The following is a 15,280-nucleotide window of genomic DNA, read 5'->3' on the forward strand; positions in this document are numbered from 1 at the left end:
AAAGGAGGGGATTTCAATTATTTATAAAAGTAACTTGTCAAAAAACTAAATGATGGAAAATTGTTCTTTCTGTTTGAATATTGTATCCACGTCAGGCAAGTTTAACAGATAGGTTTACAACATACTAAATATGTTCTTGTTTGGTGTGTCCATATTTGAAAAGCTATAACCGGAAGTTATTTTTCTTCGGACTAGCTCCCTGGCGCTATTACTCCGATTCATGCAAATGACAGAGGTGGCAAGCTGAAGCTGGGGACGTTGTCCCAACGGTAAATTGTTGTTTTTATCCCCGGACGACTTGGGATGGCAGCGAGCACAGAGGCCCCGGAGCCTTGGTATCTGGCTCTGCTGGGCTTTGCGGAACATTTCCGCACGTCGAGTCCTCCAAAGATCCGACTCTGCGTCCACTGTCTGCAAGCAGTGTTTCAGTTCAAGCCGCCCCCGAGGGTCGAGGCCCGGACTCACCTCCAGCTGGGCTCGGTGCTGTACCGCCACACAAAGAACAGCGAGCTGGCCCAGAGTCACCTGGAGAAAGCGGTGAGCAGCACTGATGATCAGTACTAGAAACACCACCACCACCGTTTTATGATCACTGCACCACCCAGGGTCCACCGTGCTCTCACTGATGATCTGTTTCCTTTTTTTTCTTCCTTAGTGGTTCATATCACAGCAGATATCCTTTTTCATGTGCAGTATTAAAACCCATGCAACCCGTTTTTGTTTTTTTAAGTTGTGCCACTTAAGCATCTCCTTAAAACCAGGTGAGTTTTCACATTGTAGGTTGCATCTTTAACAACACCTATCAGATCTCTCAGTTTGAAGATGTCAAGTTTGAGGCAGCGAGTATTCTCTCCGAGTTTTACTGTCAACAGGTATGTACATCCATGTTATCATCATCTTCCCTGTTTGTAAAAAAAAAAACAATGCTTGGACAAACTTTTGCAGAGGTGCATTTGTTTATTTTATTGGGTTTTGCTCGCAGTGACGGCATACTCACTGCTGTACCGCTGAGCACACCTGAGTCACGTGCAAGCCTTGTGTTCAGAGCTCAGAGATAACAACCTGAAAAACCTCTGGCCAATAATCTGAATGAATAAAATGCATGCTCTCATGCATGTGTGTTTGTGTATATATAACTGTCTATGTGCCATGTTGATGTCATGTTAGCATCCTCTCTTGTCTACTCTATTCTGTACACTGAGAGCAAAGAAGTAACTGGAGCTTAATTCTTTGTGCGTGTACACATAGTTGATCAATAAAGCTGATTCTGATTCCAATTAGATTGTGACTTAAAGTCAAGAGAAAATGAATTCAGATTCTTTCAATTACTTATTTGCTTCTTTCTCCAAGAACTTGGTGGACTCTGCAAAGCCGGTGCTGCGGAAGGCCATACAGATCTCCCAGCAAACTCCCTACTGGCACTGCAGGCTGCTTTTTCAGCTGGCAGTAAGAAACCTCTCAACATTACAAACCTACTCGTGCCCGTTATGTTAATTTGAAGCGCGGCTGATGTATGAGCGCAATGTTGTTCTGTCTCCTTCAGCAACTGCACGCACTGGAGAAAGATTTGGTGTCCGCCTGTGACCTATTAGGAGTTGGAGCAGAGTACGCAAGAGTCATGGGATCAGAATACACGAGGTAAACGGGTCAGATTTCTGTTTTCCGAGTGAGATAAGTGATTCATCCGTGGTCATGCATTTACTCACGTTAAGTTTGTTCTTTCATTTTCCCACAGAGCCCTCTTCTTGTTAAGCAAAGGAATGGTAAGCTTAAATCATTCTCCTCTAACTAAAAGCGCTCGATGTGTTAACTTGTGTTGTTTTCTGATTACGCAGCTTCTTAATGTGTGTTTGTGGCTCTGTAGCTACTGCTGATGGAGAGGAAGCTGAGCGAGGTCCACCCGCTGCTGACACTATGTGGGACCATTGTGGAGAACTGGCAGGGAAACCCCATTCAGAAGGAGTCGCTGAGAGTTTTCTTCCTGGTATTGCAGGTTACACACTACTTGGATGCTGGACAGGTATTCCCGTGGTTCATTACCGGCTCTAAATAGATACGTTATTGTTGAAGTTTCACAAAAATGTAAGAAACATCTATTTTAAATCAAGTTTTTTTTTTTTTAACCCCATAACTTGTGCCAGATATCAAATATAAATCTGTATGCTTTTACATTATGCTAAAATGATGCTCAGAGCAAAGTTAAAGCTGCAGTGTGTAAAATCTCACCACTAGATGTCAGTAGATTGCAGATTGCGGATAACTAAGTTCTGTCTTCTTATCCATCCCAATTCAAATGCATAATTCCAGCGACGGTGGCCTCTGTAGGGCAAACAACTCTCACCTCCGCTCATCTGTAATCAGTGTAGGCTGTCTGTCCGCTGTTTACCTCAGATATCAATATGTGTCCACATCTATTTAGTGTATTGGAGGCTGTGAAGCTTTGTAAAAGGATATTGGCTGTTGAGTCAGTGAAGCTCAGTTCTGTTCGATAACAGCATTACTGTGATGAGTTGTTGAGGATATGCTGAACTTTTCTGCCAGTAAACGCTGCTCTATTTGCTGTTGTTAGCCAGCATTGGTGAAACTTTCGTTAAAGTGGGTCTAACATTGCTGGGCTCTGATGTTTGGTGAATAAACCCTCATGTGGTGAGAGAGTGTAATCAGTTTATCGCAGGAAAAGTGGAATTTTCAGGACACTCGAGCCTGGCAATAATGTTAGCTTATAACCAGCTGCTGATGTTGTTTAGCCATCTTATTGTCAGCTACCTGGAGATAAGATGCTTGTGTGCGTTTTTTGTGTGTTAGAGCCCTGACTTCAGTTCATAGATGAGGCTTCAGGTGTTGAGGAGGTTTTATCTACGGTAGATGTCGGTGGGTTATCTCTTTCCTTCACGCTTTCACTTCTTCGGTGACGGGGCCCCTTCTCTGACAAGAAAACACATTTATGATTCTTCATATCTGGAGTCTGGAAGTGCAGGCACGATTTGCTTCCACGTCACAGGAACGGCTACGACTTCTCTTCTCCCTGACCTTTGGTGTCCTACTTATGCGGCTGGTCTCTAGCCACATACATAAAACTGGATTTGGTGAAAGGTCCACTGTATTTAAGATTAAAGGGTAACATGTCAGCTTCTACTCACTGGTGCCTGCTCCTACTTATTTTTAATGGATTAATTCTCAAGTTATGAGAATGCATACATTTGTTGGAAGGCATATTTACACACTAATCACTGTATAAAAAGAGTATTCAATTTTATTTTTTCTTTTAAATGACCGACTGTAACCTTCAAAGTGTCTGTGCACGTGTCGGATTCAGGTAAAGAGCGTGAAGCCCTGTCTGAAGCAGCTGCAGCAGTGCATCCAGACCATCTCCACTCTCCACGACGATGAGATCCTTCCCACTAATCCAGCAGCCCTTTTCCACTGGCTGCCCAAGGAGCACATGTGTGTGCTTGTGTATCTGGTGAGATGCTGTTACTGACACACAGCTTGCGAAAGACTCTGAAAGTATAGTGCAAAAGCAGATAACGTTTTGTGTAATATCGCTTGTTTGTTTTTGTCTGAAAAGGTGACTGTGATGCACTCCATGCAGGCGGGATACTTGGAGAAAGCACAGAAGTACACAGACAAGGCGCTCATGCAGCTGGAGAAGCTGAAGAGTAAGTTTGATGGCGTACACTCGCTTATTATTTCCTACTTGATGATGGTGTTAATCAATCACCTCCGATTTGTGTGCTCAAAGTGCTGGACAGCAGTCCCATCCTGTCCACGTTTCAAGTCATCCTGCTGGAGCATATCATCATGTGCCGGCTGGTCACTGGACACAAGGCCACAGCTTTACAAGAAGTGAGTCACCAGCTGTAGAGATTTTATCCTTACGTTGTCAGATGAATGATTCTGGATAAAAGCATAGATTCTGTGACATTAACGTACTTTGGAGATTCTCAGCAGTTTGCAGTTGGAGCTTAAGATTGCAATGGTTTGTGTTCAGATTTCTCAGGTTTGCCAGCTGTGCCAGCAGTCACCCAGGCTGTTTACCAACCACGCAGCCCAGCTTCATACACTCCTGGTAAGTCTGCAGTTAAAGAAAATGCACATGAGCAGCAGCTGTGAGCACTTCTATGAAAGCAGAGGTTTTGGTAGCTTCGTGGTCTGGAGCATTCAGGTGTGTTTTAACACAGCACGAAGAAGGAAGGACATCAGCAGTGACATTAAAGGAACAATTTTTGCTGCCCATCAGTCTGGGAAGTGAGTCACTGAAGTTCATTCTACACTGAGGATGATTATTCACCCCAAGGTCAGCGCGTGTACTGCTCAGAGAAACTGCAGAAACACTCAAGAGCTACATCTCAGACTGCAGACCTCAGTTGGCACATTAGAAAACTATATACCAAAGTATTATAGAGTCAGATGTGAAGCCATCTGCCACACAGATAAAGGTTGGCTGACAGTGAGTCATGCAGTGGGAAAATGATCCCAAGGAAACCTACAACAGTGGCCGAGTCAAAGTCCAGACTTTAACCCGACTGAAAGTCTGTGCTGGGACCTTAAGAGAGCTGTGCATAAGCGAATGCTCACAAACCTCCACGAGATGAAGCAACGTTGTGAAGAAGAGTGGGTTAAAATTCCTCCAAAGCAACACGAGAGATTGAAGTCATACAGAAAATGTTCACTTCAAGTTATTACTGCTAGAAGTGCTTCTACAAGCTATTGAATCATTAGGTGTACTTAGTTTTTCACACACTGGTTCTGGATTTTGACTCCATCATCTTTGCTGTTGATCACGAACCTGATTAAGGACCAGATGGTTCTTTTATTTTTTTTACGTCTGATATGTAAAATGTCAGCTTTGAAACTGCGTACGTTCTTTTTTACATGACTGATGATACAAAGCTTTATGGAAAATAGGACATTCAGTGCATTTCAGAAGACTGATGCTATAAAAAGAAGTTCAGCAGAAGTATCTACATTGGTCCCTGATGCATGTACAACCTTCCCATTTACGATCTGTGCTTTTTCAAGGTTTCAGTTAAATCCCAATGAAATGTGTCACATAAGTGTGCACTTGTGGTTGATGTTCTATAGCTTATGGTTCTGTTCAAGTGCCTCTCTAACTGCTCGCTTACTGTTTACAAACTACAACTGTCTCATTTAATATGAAGCATTAACACCTGTTTTCTCTTCTTGTGTCTCAGGGCCTGTACTGTATCTCAGTGAACTGCATGGACAATGCTGAAGCCCAGTTCACTGCAGCTCTGCAGGTGAGTTTCATCATCGCCATCAGCTCCGGATTTGTTTGTCCTTTCATTTCTTTTTAGATCCCAAGTCCCAGGTGCATTGTGAACTCGCCATGAACTCTTCGGGTTATCCAGATACTGGAAACCCGGTAGGATACCAAACATCTGTTTGTATCAGTTCATGCACGGCTAACTTTTTTACACAAAGTGACCGTCTGTCAGCAATGACTGTAATTTTATTATTATTATTTGGCTCTGTGGTGTTCAGATAGCTCTGTGCTGTCAGTGAGTCCCTGTGTCTCTTTCCTCTGTTAGATGACGACACATCAGGAACTGTGGACGTTCATTGTGACAAACCTGGCAAGCGTCTACATTCGGGAAGGGAACAGACATCAAGAGGTTTGAAAGTTGCTGCTTTAGTAGTATTTAAATTCCTTTTTTTTTTCTTTTTTTTTTAAATAAATGTTTGCCTCCTTTGGTTTAAATTCCCTTTTCTGTGTGTGTGTTTGTGTTTTTTTTATTAACAGCTATATAGCCTTTTAGAGAGGATTAACCCTGATCACAACTTTCCTGTCAGGTAACTATAGAGGCTGCATAGACAAACACATCGTGCAGATTTGTTACTTTTTTGGCATTTTTTATTGTTTTAAAATAAAATAACTGACTTTTTCAGCTCTCATTGCCTTCGAGCTGCAGCGTTTTACATCAGAGGGCTCCTGTCTTTCTTTCAGGGACGTTACAACGAGGCAAAGTAAGTTACTTTTTTTAATATTCTGTTCTTGTTGTTTGGGATGAGGGAGATTATCGTGAAAATTTATATCAACAGGAGATTTCTAAGGGAGACTCTGAAGATGTCTAATGCAGAGGATCTAAACAGGCTGATGGCGTGCTCGCTCGTCCTACTGGGCCACATCTTCTTTGTTCTAGGCAACCACAGGGTGAGACTGCAAACCACCGCATGTTCTGCACGTTAGACCACGCACGCTGTGGCACAGTTATTTTAGGACTGCGGATGTGATCGCGACTTCATTTCTTTTTTCCAGGAAAGCAACAACATGGTGGTTCCTGCCATGCAGCTGGCAAGCAAGATCCCAGACATGTCTGTGCAGCTCTGGTCTTCGGCACTTCTTAAAGGTACAGCTGTCACAGAGCCTTTCTTCAATTTTTGTGTTATGGTCAGTTTATGGGATAAAATTAATTTACCTAAGATGGGTCCAAATAGTTTGTAATCTCGAGAGGAGTTTTATGAGCTAAAATCCCTCTTAAGATTACAAACAACAAAATTGTGACAATATTTGGCCTGAAGGGGTCGCAATGGACAAGCGCTGTGTTTGGAGTAGTTCAACCTGAAGAATACATTCAGTTGTGAACCTTAAAGAAGTTATTATGAGAGATGATGTTTCAACTTAATTATTAAGTTTAGCTCATCGGACTGAAGGACCAATGAGCTAGTGTCACGACACAGTGATTACCCAATGGGTCTTCACCCAAACTGCCCTAAAGGTCATGGTCATTTTGAGGGCCCCTTTCCATTTTCAGAGCATAACTGTCATGCACATTAGTCACAGGGTCACACAGTCAGAGATTCTCTGTGCTGATAAATTGTGTACGCACAAAATGAGGAAAGGACTCCATGAAATGATGTGATAGCTTTGTCACATGTTTCATCATTTTAGTCATGATCATGGAGGGATCCTATTGGTCGACTCCCAGATTAGAAAGGTGTGGTATGGAGCTTTTGTCACCATTATGCTGACATCAGTGACAAGCTCATATCTTCACATATTTTCATGATTTTTATCACCATAGTTACTTCTGACTATGTAGCCATAAACTTTGTGAACTCAAACATTTCTGTTTGCGAGCCTCCTCCACCTGCAGTGGGGTTTTATTCTCATTAGTCGGTGCAGTACAGCCAAGCAGTGTAAATGTATCACTTTGTTTTTGAACACTTCACAGTCCTGTGAGTAGTGTTTGAGCATGAGCTACTATGTGACTGCGCAAAACTCTCAAGCCACCTCTTATTTCATTATATTTTGCTCTGAAAATAGGAAACAAATGCAGTGGTTTATTGAAACATGTACAAATATACATGGGAATACAGTATATAAGGCAAAAACAGAGTTTGTACACTTCTAACAAGCTTAATAGTCCACATCTGGTTTGACAATCTTTAATCATTAACACAGGCTGAACTGTCTAGGCAGCTTTCTTGTAATTTATTTAAGTAGTCTGCAGGAATATTTCTTTACACTTCCTTGAAGGACATTCAAAGCTCTTCTTTGGATGTTTCTGCCTTTTTGTTCTGTTCTCTGTGAAGATGATCCCACACTGCTTCAATATTGTTGATGTCTGGGTTTTTGGGAAGCCAGTCCATATCCACTGATATCCAGCCATGCTTTTATTTTATCGGCAGTGTGTTTGGGATCGTCGTCATGCTGAAAAATGAAGCCTTTGGCAGTTTAGTGCTTTTATTTCATGGTGTATCTGAATCTGATGGTACAGGTGAATTTATAATTCCATCAATTTTGACTATATCCCCAATGCCAGTGGCTGAAAAGGAAGCTCAAACATGACAGAGCCTCCACCGTGTTTTACAGCTGGCTGTAAACGCTCACTGTTGTACCTCTCTCCTCACCTCATCCACACAAATCGATAAAAATTTAAATCTCTCCATAAAATCTTCGCCACTGATTGTCAGTCCAGCTCTTGTGTAGTTTGGCATGCCTCAGCCTTTCCTCCTTGTTTCCCTTCCTTAAGAATGACTTTTTGACAGCCACCCCTTCTACTGAGACCATTTCTGATGAGGCTTCACTGAACAGTAGATGGATCAGCTGAAGATCCAGATGCATCTCTCAGGTCTTTACTGAATTCTTTCCTACTTCTTAAGGATATTACTTTCAGATTCTGTTCATCTGCTGTGGATAGTTTTAGTCTTGCAACTTGTTCCTCCACTTGTCCAGTGTCCTCAACTTTTTTAAGAACACACTGCACACCAAGTTGAGATATGCCAAGTTTTTATCTAACAGCTTTTTCAGAATCACCTTGTTATTGCAAAAATATCTTATGCCTGTCGAACCGGAGTTTCTTTGTTTGTTTTGTTTTGTCTTAAGGCACTTTGGTGCATAGAGATACGGTTTAAAATTGGTTCTTTGTGCAGTTTTCTGTTATGTGTATACACAACACTGGTTCATCCCCATCCCCTTCATCCCAAGTTTTTGTTTTTTTTATCCTTGAGTGATTCAAAGGTCAGTGTTAAGTGGCATAACAAAGAAAACAAACACATTAGCCTGAAAATGGTCGGATACAAGGAATGGCCTAAAAAGTGAGTGAAAAAGCAGCCAAAGACCAAAGAAGAGCTCTGAAAGACCTTCAGAAAGCTTGAACAACTATTGCTCAAGAGCACTTTATGAAACTACAAGAACGTCTGGCTCCTTAGAAGAAAACATAAAGCAATGAGAGGTGACTCGAGACTTTTCACGGTACTCTGTTGGTGGGCCACCTGTTATCTAGCCCATCCCCCTTATAGCACCATAATAGTTAGCTTATTTTCAGTAACAACAAAAAGAAAAAAACAGAACATTGTAACTTTGATGAATATGGTATTTATTTGTGGATTCTCTTATTTGACAGCTTTAGCTTGGTGTAATGGATAACCCAGTGGTTGATAATTAACAGTAATTTGTTTATTTTAGTCAAAATTCATGATGTGATCATGATAAATAAACTCCATGGCTCCACGGCTACAGCACAGTACACAATGCCCGTTACGTTTCTTTGAACTACATTGTTATTTTTGGCCAAGTGAACATACTAAGAACGCACCATCGCCTTCCTGGCACAGTTGTCGCTCCCTTCGAATAACAAAAGCGCTTTTTGATTTCCAGCTGATCATTTTGCACCAGTATTCGGTTCACGGTGAAAGATCCCTTGCAGAAAGGGCAGTGATATGCATTTCTCAGCCAGTTATAGCATCAATAAATCACAGAGTAATGAAGCCACAACTGAATTAGAACTGAACGAAGCTTGGGGAAAAACAAGTGGGTGAAAAATCATTTAATCACAGTACACACACGCACACATACGGCGCATTCTAGGTTTGGAAATGGTGTTTGGATCCAAAATAATTTAACAATCATCAGCATACACAATGAATCTTTTCCCAGCAGATTTGAACAAGGCTTGTGGAAACACCATGGACGCCCACGAGGCCGCGCAGATGCATCAGAACTTCTCCCAGCAGCTCCTGCAGGACCACATCGCAGCCTGCAGCCTCCCTGAACACAACCTCATCAGTGTGAGCACATCATCAATCAGTCACACTATAAACAGTGAGTCACTCCACCCTGGTTGGGTTTTCAAAGGAACCTCTGTTTTGTGTTTCAGTGGACAGACGGCCTCCCTCCTGTGCAGTTCCAGCCTCAGAATGGACCCACGACCAGCCTGGGCAGCCTACTCTGAGAACTCGATGCCACAGTGACGGAGAAAATGAGAGACAGAGCAGCTGCTGCAGACAAAACGGTTAAAGAAAACTGAGGTGTCTGAAAGTAGAAGCAGCTGATAAAAGGGTAAAAAAAAAAAAGAGCGAGAGAGAGAAAGGAGAAGTAATGAATTTAAGGGAAAAAGTGAGGCACACTGCACTGTGTCATTTGGCAGACTTCCATTTGGTGCTTTCCTTCATCGATTTTGGGGCACTGGGGCATCACAGCTGGGTTTGACTGGGTTAAAGTGCCCCTGTTGTGGTTCTTTATAGGCTCATACTCACTAGAATAGTTTTTCACACATTCATATTTTTTACACTGTACACTGCAGCGGTGCCACTTTTCACCCACTGTCTGAAGCACTCGGTTTTAAAAGCCCTTTGCATACCGACTTTGCCTGCCTTTTACCTTCTTTCTGAAATTTACCTGAAACCACAACACTGACGTGCTTTTAGCCAATGTGAACAGTGACTTTTATCGAACAGCGATTTTAGCAGCAGAGAGCAACGGGAGGAAAGATGGTTTCAAAGTGATGGCTAGTTTGCTTTAGTCGTACTGAGGTGGGTTTGTGTGAAGATCTGTAAATGAGTTTTGTTTGGGGTGTTAGAACAGGCAGTACATGTGAATGAAGAGAGTTGGAGAGAACAACAGTACTGTTAGCCACATTAGCCACACAGCATACAAACACTAAGCTTATAGAGATTTTCCTCATGTTGTGGGGACATTGCAGTAACTCTCAGAGTGTATGAAGACCACCTGATACATTTTTAAGTTGGCAGAAGTGGATGCAGAATAACAGCTGACTGCATCTGGATTTAATCAGCTCTTTAATCTTTGTCTGTGGGTGTGTCACACTAGTCATCATGCATGCATGCATTGTGTTATACACAGTGAGGTAGAAAGCCTGGACTGTAAACTGGCGTTTCAGGAAGTTCTGTTATTGAGAATAACTCCAGTTTGACACTAACGTTGGTCTTTGTAACTTTGCGAGGCTTTTAACTCCATTAAAGCATAACAGAGTCACTTTGAATGTTTTCAGAAAACACTGGGTTCTTTTAAATACCTCAAATAATAATGGAAGTGAGTGAGTACTGTGTGTTGCTGCTAACATAGGCTAGTATAAAAACTGTGTGTGGCTTTTTTCTGAGCAACAGACTCCACTGAGCACACCTGTGATGCCCACCACCTGACCTGCTTCTTTCTGTATGAAACAAAAAACAAAAGATCTGCAGTTTTATTGAACTTTTCTTTTAAATTCACCCGCGTTGTTCCACGAACGTGACAGACGCAGTTCGTCTCTTAACCTTTGTTCCAAACCACCATGAATGTGTTCTTATATTAAGTCAAATAAAGCTTTTGGTTTTGAAGAGTTCGTTTTAAAGTCGAACCAGTGGCCAGACAGATGCGTTTAGCTTGTCGTTTCGTTGTGCACGAGTCCAGTATTTGTCTCTTTAAAAGCACAGGCCGACAGACTTTGATAGAGTATTTGTCAGGATATATTTGGATACGCATTACAAAGCATACTATGTGTAATTATGTTAATGTTATGCAATGATATGTTTGATATGGCTTACTCGCTGAAAAGGATCAAATGTTTAAAGTTGTATGAAACGGCCAAACCAGCGGAGCATTTTGGAAACATCATAAGAACTTCTTGAACGTCCAGTTGTATGTAAAGTGTAAAATGTGACTGCGATGTCACAAAAAAAGACTAATCTGACATCTTTTGACACTACAGTCTTGCAGCCTGACTGTGCTTCCCTTTAGATTTTTGTCATTTCACTCTCACTGTGTATATCTCTATGCTGTGCACATTTTCCCCGGGTCAACAAACCAGTAATAAGAATAGCATTTCTACTAAAATAGAACCGACTGTTACCTCTTTGCACATGTGCCGTTTCACAATGAAACCTGTAAACGTTTTCAGAGTTATACTGTTTTCCGTTTCACTTATCTCTTCCAGACGATGTCTTTATGTATCTATATTTAAATAACTTATTTATTTAAGGTTTTTTTTGTTTTTTGCCGACACAGTTTATAATAGTTTTGATATATTATTATTATTATTATTATTATTATTATTATATAGCATGTAGGATATGATTTTTGAATTCATGCTAAAGTAGGAAAAGATTGAATTAGTTAAGACAGTTTTACAAATGTATTTTAAAAATCAACTACTGAGTTTCGTCAGCTGCATAGTGATTATTGCGATAAAGCAAAGACGTTCGGTTGGTACGGTGTGGTTGCCATTTATTTTATTGCCATTTTACAGCATGTGATGAAAGGGAATGTTTAATTTCTGTTCGCCATGTTGTCATTTTCATGACTTAACTTTAACACTTGTATAAATTTTTTTATGAATAAAGATTCTAAAGTTGAATCATTTGTTTGTTTTCACTGAATATGCTTCTACACTTGGATTCACTCTGAAACAACGTGCGGCGCTGCAGCGAAGAGAAAGCCTGATAACTGTGTGTTCAGCACATATGATTGAGTGAAATAATGCCTGCAGAGCCATACCAAAGATTTAGCTGTTTTAGCTTCTCCAGTAGAAGCACACACTCTGCATTACATCACATTGAACTGTGTGGGAAACCAGGCTGATGTGCTGTAATTGAATTATTTTGTCCACATGTTCAGTGCGTCCACTGTGTTTCATAATTCTTGTACATTATTTCAAAAAATGTCCAAAAAACATTGTTGTTTTGTCAGTTTGAAGTCTGCATCGATTTATGCGAGTCGCTTGAATGTGTTAAGAGCAGTCTTCACTTGCACTTGCGTTGCCGCACGGTGATGTCTGTCCGCCTTTTAATTTCCTGGCGTACAGATGGATCGTAGTGGAGGAAAATGCACCAAAAAATGTGAAACCCAAAACTTTGTGCGTGACGTAAAGTCAAAGAGCTGTTTTGCAAAGAATTCTCCAAGTCCACACAGAAGTTAAGTTCAACCACAAGACCTGATTTTAATTATACAGCCTGTCTTCTAAAAGGGTTTGACGTTTTATGAACGCCTGAGATGATGTTTGATTAATGCAGCGGATTCCGAGCTGTGGTGTGGGCCTAACGGCCAGTCCTGGGGAAGCATGGACAACCATGGGGCAGGGGCCGGGGGGGATGAGTGAAAATCAACCAGAAGAGTTTGTTAAAGCCACCATGCTGGAGTTTATTTCTCTATGATTCAACTTGGATTTGTTCTTCTTTTTTTTTACTTGTGTGTGTGGAAATGACAAGTTTTTCCATCTTCTGGAGCCGGTTGACCATCTAAAGACTGGGATAGTTTTATTTTTTAATAGAATTTATCTGTTTTAATCACCCAAACTGAAAAACTTTTAATAGAAAAATTGCAACCCCACTGTATGAAGATAAATTTAATAGGTACTATCTTCTAGTTTGCTTCTTTAGTAGGTTCAATAAACCTAACCATGATGGGTGACAGGTGACCTGGAGGTTAAGACATGCTTAAAAGACAGACATGAATCTTACATTTGATTAATTTAAGGAGAAAAGGTTATGGTGTGAAAAACTACAGTATATGCATCCTTATGTAGGAGTGAGAACAGTGAATAGAAAATAGTAACTTCACATTAAGCCTACTGCTGTACATAACCGCTGTATGTGTTAATAATATCTTTGCAGCGCATGAAAAGTGTGAATGACATCAGGACCACAAGGGAAGTGAAGACCATCACCTGCTCAGACAAAAAGCCAACAAAGGTCTCGTGTTTCAGGTGTGGTGAAAGCTGGGTCCACTTTTAAAACCTCTTAATTTTGGTGAATGAGTTGCAGAAGATGTGAAAAGTGAAAATGTGTGCCACAACATATTCTCAAACCTCAGTACACAAAATTAAAAAGCTACACGTCCACCACTTTACACCTACAGCCCATCATTCACTCTGGATGATGAATTTGGAGCAGTTATTTTGAAAATCAGCCAGCTGTCTTCTCTGCTGAGGTAAGGCATGCATGTGAGGTAGGACATGAAGGCACACCGGGGGCAGAGGGAGACAAGGTTTCACTGTTCAGTGAGCAGCCTGCCTGCAGAGTCCTGCCACAGAGGGAGACAGACACACACATGCGCTCGCGCGGTGGAGACTCCATTACATTTTTATCACCGTGATTACGCCAAACTTCATCTGCGTAATCTGATTAGAGAACAGACAGTAATCATTCACACGTTAGAAAGATGGTGCAACATCAGCGCAGTTTACAATGTAAACTGGTGAGGACCCTATAGCACCAATGAAACCCCTAAAACATTGAATGAACACTTAATTGGTGTCAGGCTGAGTTGGTTTAATAGATCCCTTTCTTATAGGTGGTTATGTCAGATCGGCACGCCCGTAGACTCATTTTCCTCTTTAAAGACGCTTAAATTGATTTTTACGCAAGTTGGAGAAAGGCCAGCAGGGTGGGAATCATGAATCCTTCAAAGCTTTTACAAATGAATTCACAGTAACAGCAAACATCTGCGCCCTGACTTCAAATTTATAACTTGTTTAATGTGAAAATGATCAAATAACTCCTTCTGTTCGCTAAATGTGTGCATGCGTGTTAACTTGATGCGCAGTTGCCTTTGTCCGCGTTCAGAAAAAGCACGAAATTTCCACCCACGAACATGAGGTTAGGCAGCCTGACGCAGATACCGGCATTCATCGGAGACCCCCTTACAAAAGCTCATCTTTTCTCAATACCTGATTTCTAGTCAATCTGATCCCAGTACACCTACACCCACCCCCTCTCTCCTCCTTTATTCCTTCGTGCACCGATGCCGCCGGGTGACTGTCTCCACCGAAGGAGGAGGAGGTTACAGTGAGAAGTGAAAACTTTTGGGACGCTCTAGGTGTCTTGGACGTAGCTGCTGAAAGGAGCCATTTCCTGCCAAATAGTGAGCCCGTCTAATCGTGACTGCTGCTGCTACTTCCTGCATTGTTACAGTGCTTAATGAGGATTAAGTTGAAGCTGTCATGTCGTAACGGGCGGCCATTAGGCTTGCTCCACACGGAGAGAGGAGCTGCAGGCTGGCCTCGCCTCACTATGATTTCTGAGCTGAACCCTTTCCACCTGGACTGGACCTGTAAAACCTTGCAGAGTGTACAATCCTGACCTTAATAAACACCATTCCTACTAGCATATCAATTATATATATATATATATATATAAATATGTGTGTGTGTGTGTGTGTGTGTGTGTGTGTGTGTGTGTGTGTGTGTGTGTGTGTGTGTGTGTGTGTGTGTGTGTGTGAGAATAAAATCTGCTTGGTTTAATAATCTTTATGAGCTACTTTGTTACTTAACAGGTCCAGCCTATTTAAACAAGCTATTTACACTTCTAACATAGATCACATGACAAGCATGTATGTAACCCAATAAGCCTTATTAAGTCTCTGGCTTCACACTTTGTCAATAGTACTCACTTCAAGGTTGTTCGTTTGGTTAATTATCCACTTTGATTAAATGATGAATCAGCCAATTAGTGTGTGTGTGTGTGTGTGTAACACTGTCCACACAATGTGAGAATAAAACCCAAAGACACCCAAAGTCTCCAAGATTTCACTCATTTA

At 41.5% G+C, this 15,280-nt stretch overlaps 1 protein-coding gene across 2 annotated transcripts; it reads left to right on the plus strand.

Moving 5' to 3' along the window:
• Window positions 1-178: 178 nt before the first annotated feature.
• On the plus strand, window positions 179-12,101 carry mau2 (MAU2 sister chromatid cohesion factor). Of its 2 annotated transcripts, none has more exons than XR_013094260.1 (19): window positions 179-537; window positions 656-670; window positions 804-872; window positions 1,351-1,446; window positions 1,544-1,638; window positions 1,736-1,763; window positions 1,865-2,020; window positions 3,317-3,463; window positions 3,569-3,659; window positions 3,743-3,846; window positions 3,992-4,069; window positions 5,196-5,261; window positions 5,553-5,636; window positions 5,765-5,814; window positions 5,911-5,988; window positions 6,064-6,175; window positions 6,281-6,371; window positions 7,998-8,096; window positions 9,407-9,520. XR_013094260.1 is itself a non-coding variant. In XM_076876945.1 (19 exons), exons 1-19 carry the CDS (start codon window positions 304-306, stop codon window positions 9,696-9,698), a joined length of 1,797 nt encoding a protein of 598 aa, XP_076733060.1. In that variant the 5' UTR covers window positions 180-303; the 3' UTR covers window positions 9,699-12,101. The 2 variants fall into 2 exon arrangements, 1 of the variants encoding a protein (XP_076733060.1); XM_076876945.1 differs by lacking the exon at window positions 7,998-8,096 and adding an exon at window positions 9,624-12,101 and having other exon boundaries at window positions 180-537; window positions 9,407-9,534.
• The last annotated feature ends 3,179 nt before the right edge of the window (window positions 12,102-15,280 follow it).

Source organism: Maylandia zebra, linkage group LG18 (assembly GCF_041146795.1).
Source record: "Maylandia zebra isolate NMK-2024a linkage group LG18, Mzebra_GT3a, whole genome shotgun sequence".
Taxonomy (NCBI): Eukaryota; Metazoa; Chordata; class Actinopteri; order Cichliformes; family Cichlidae; genus Maylandia; species Maylandia zebra.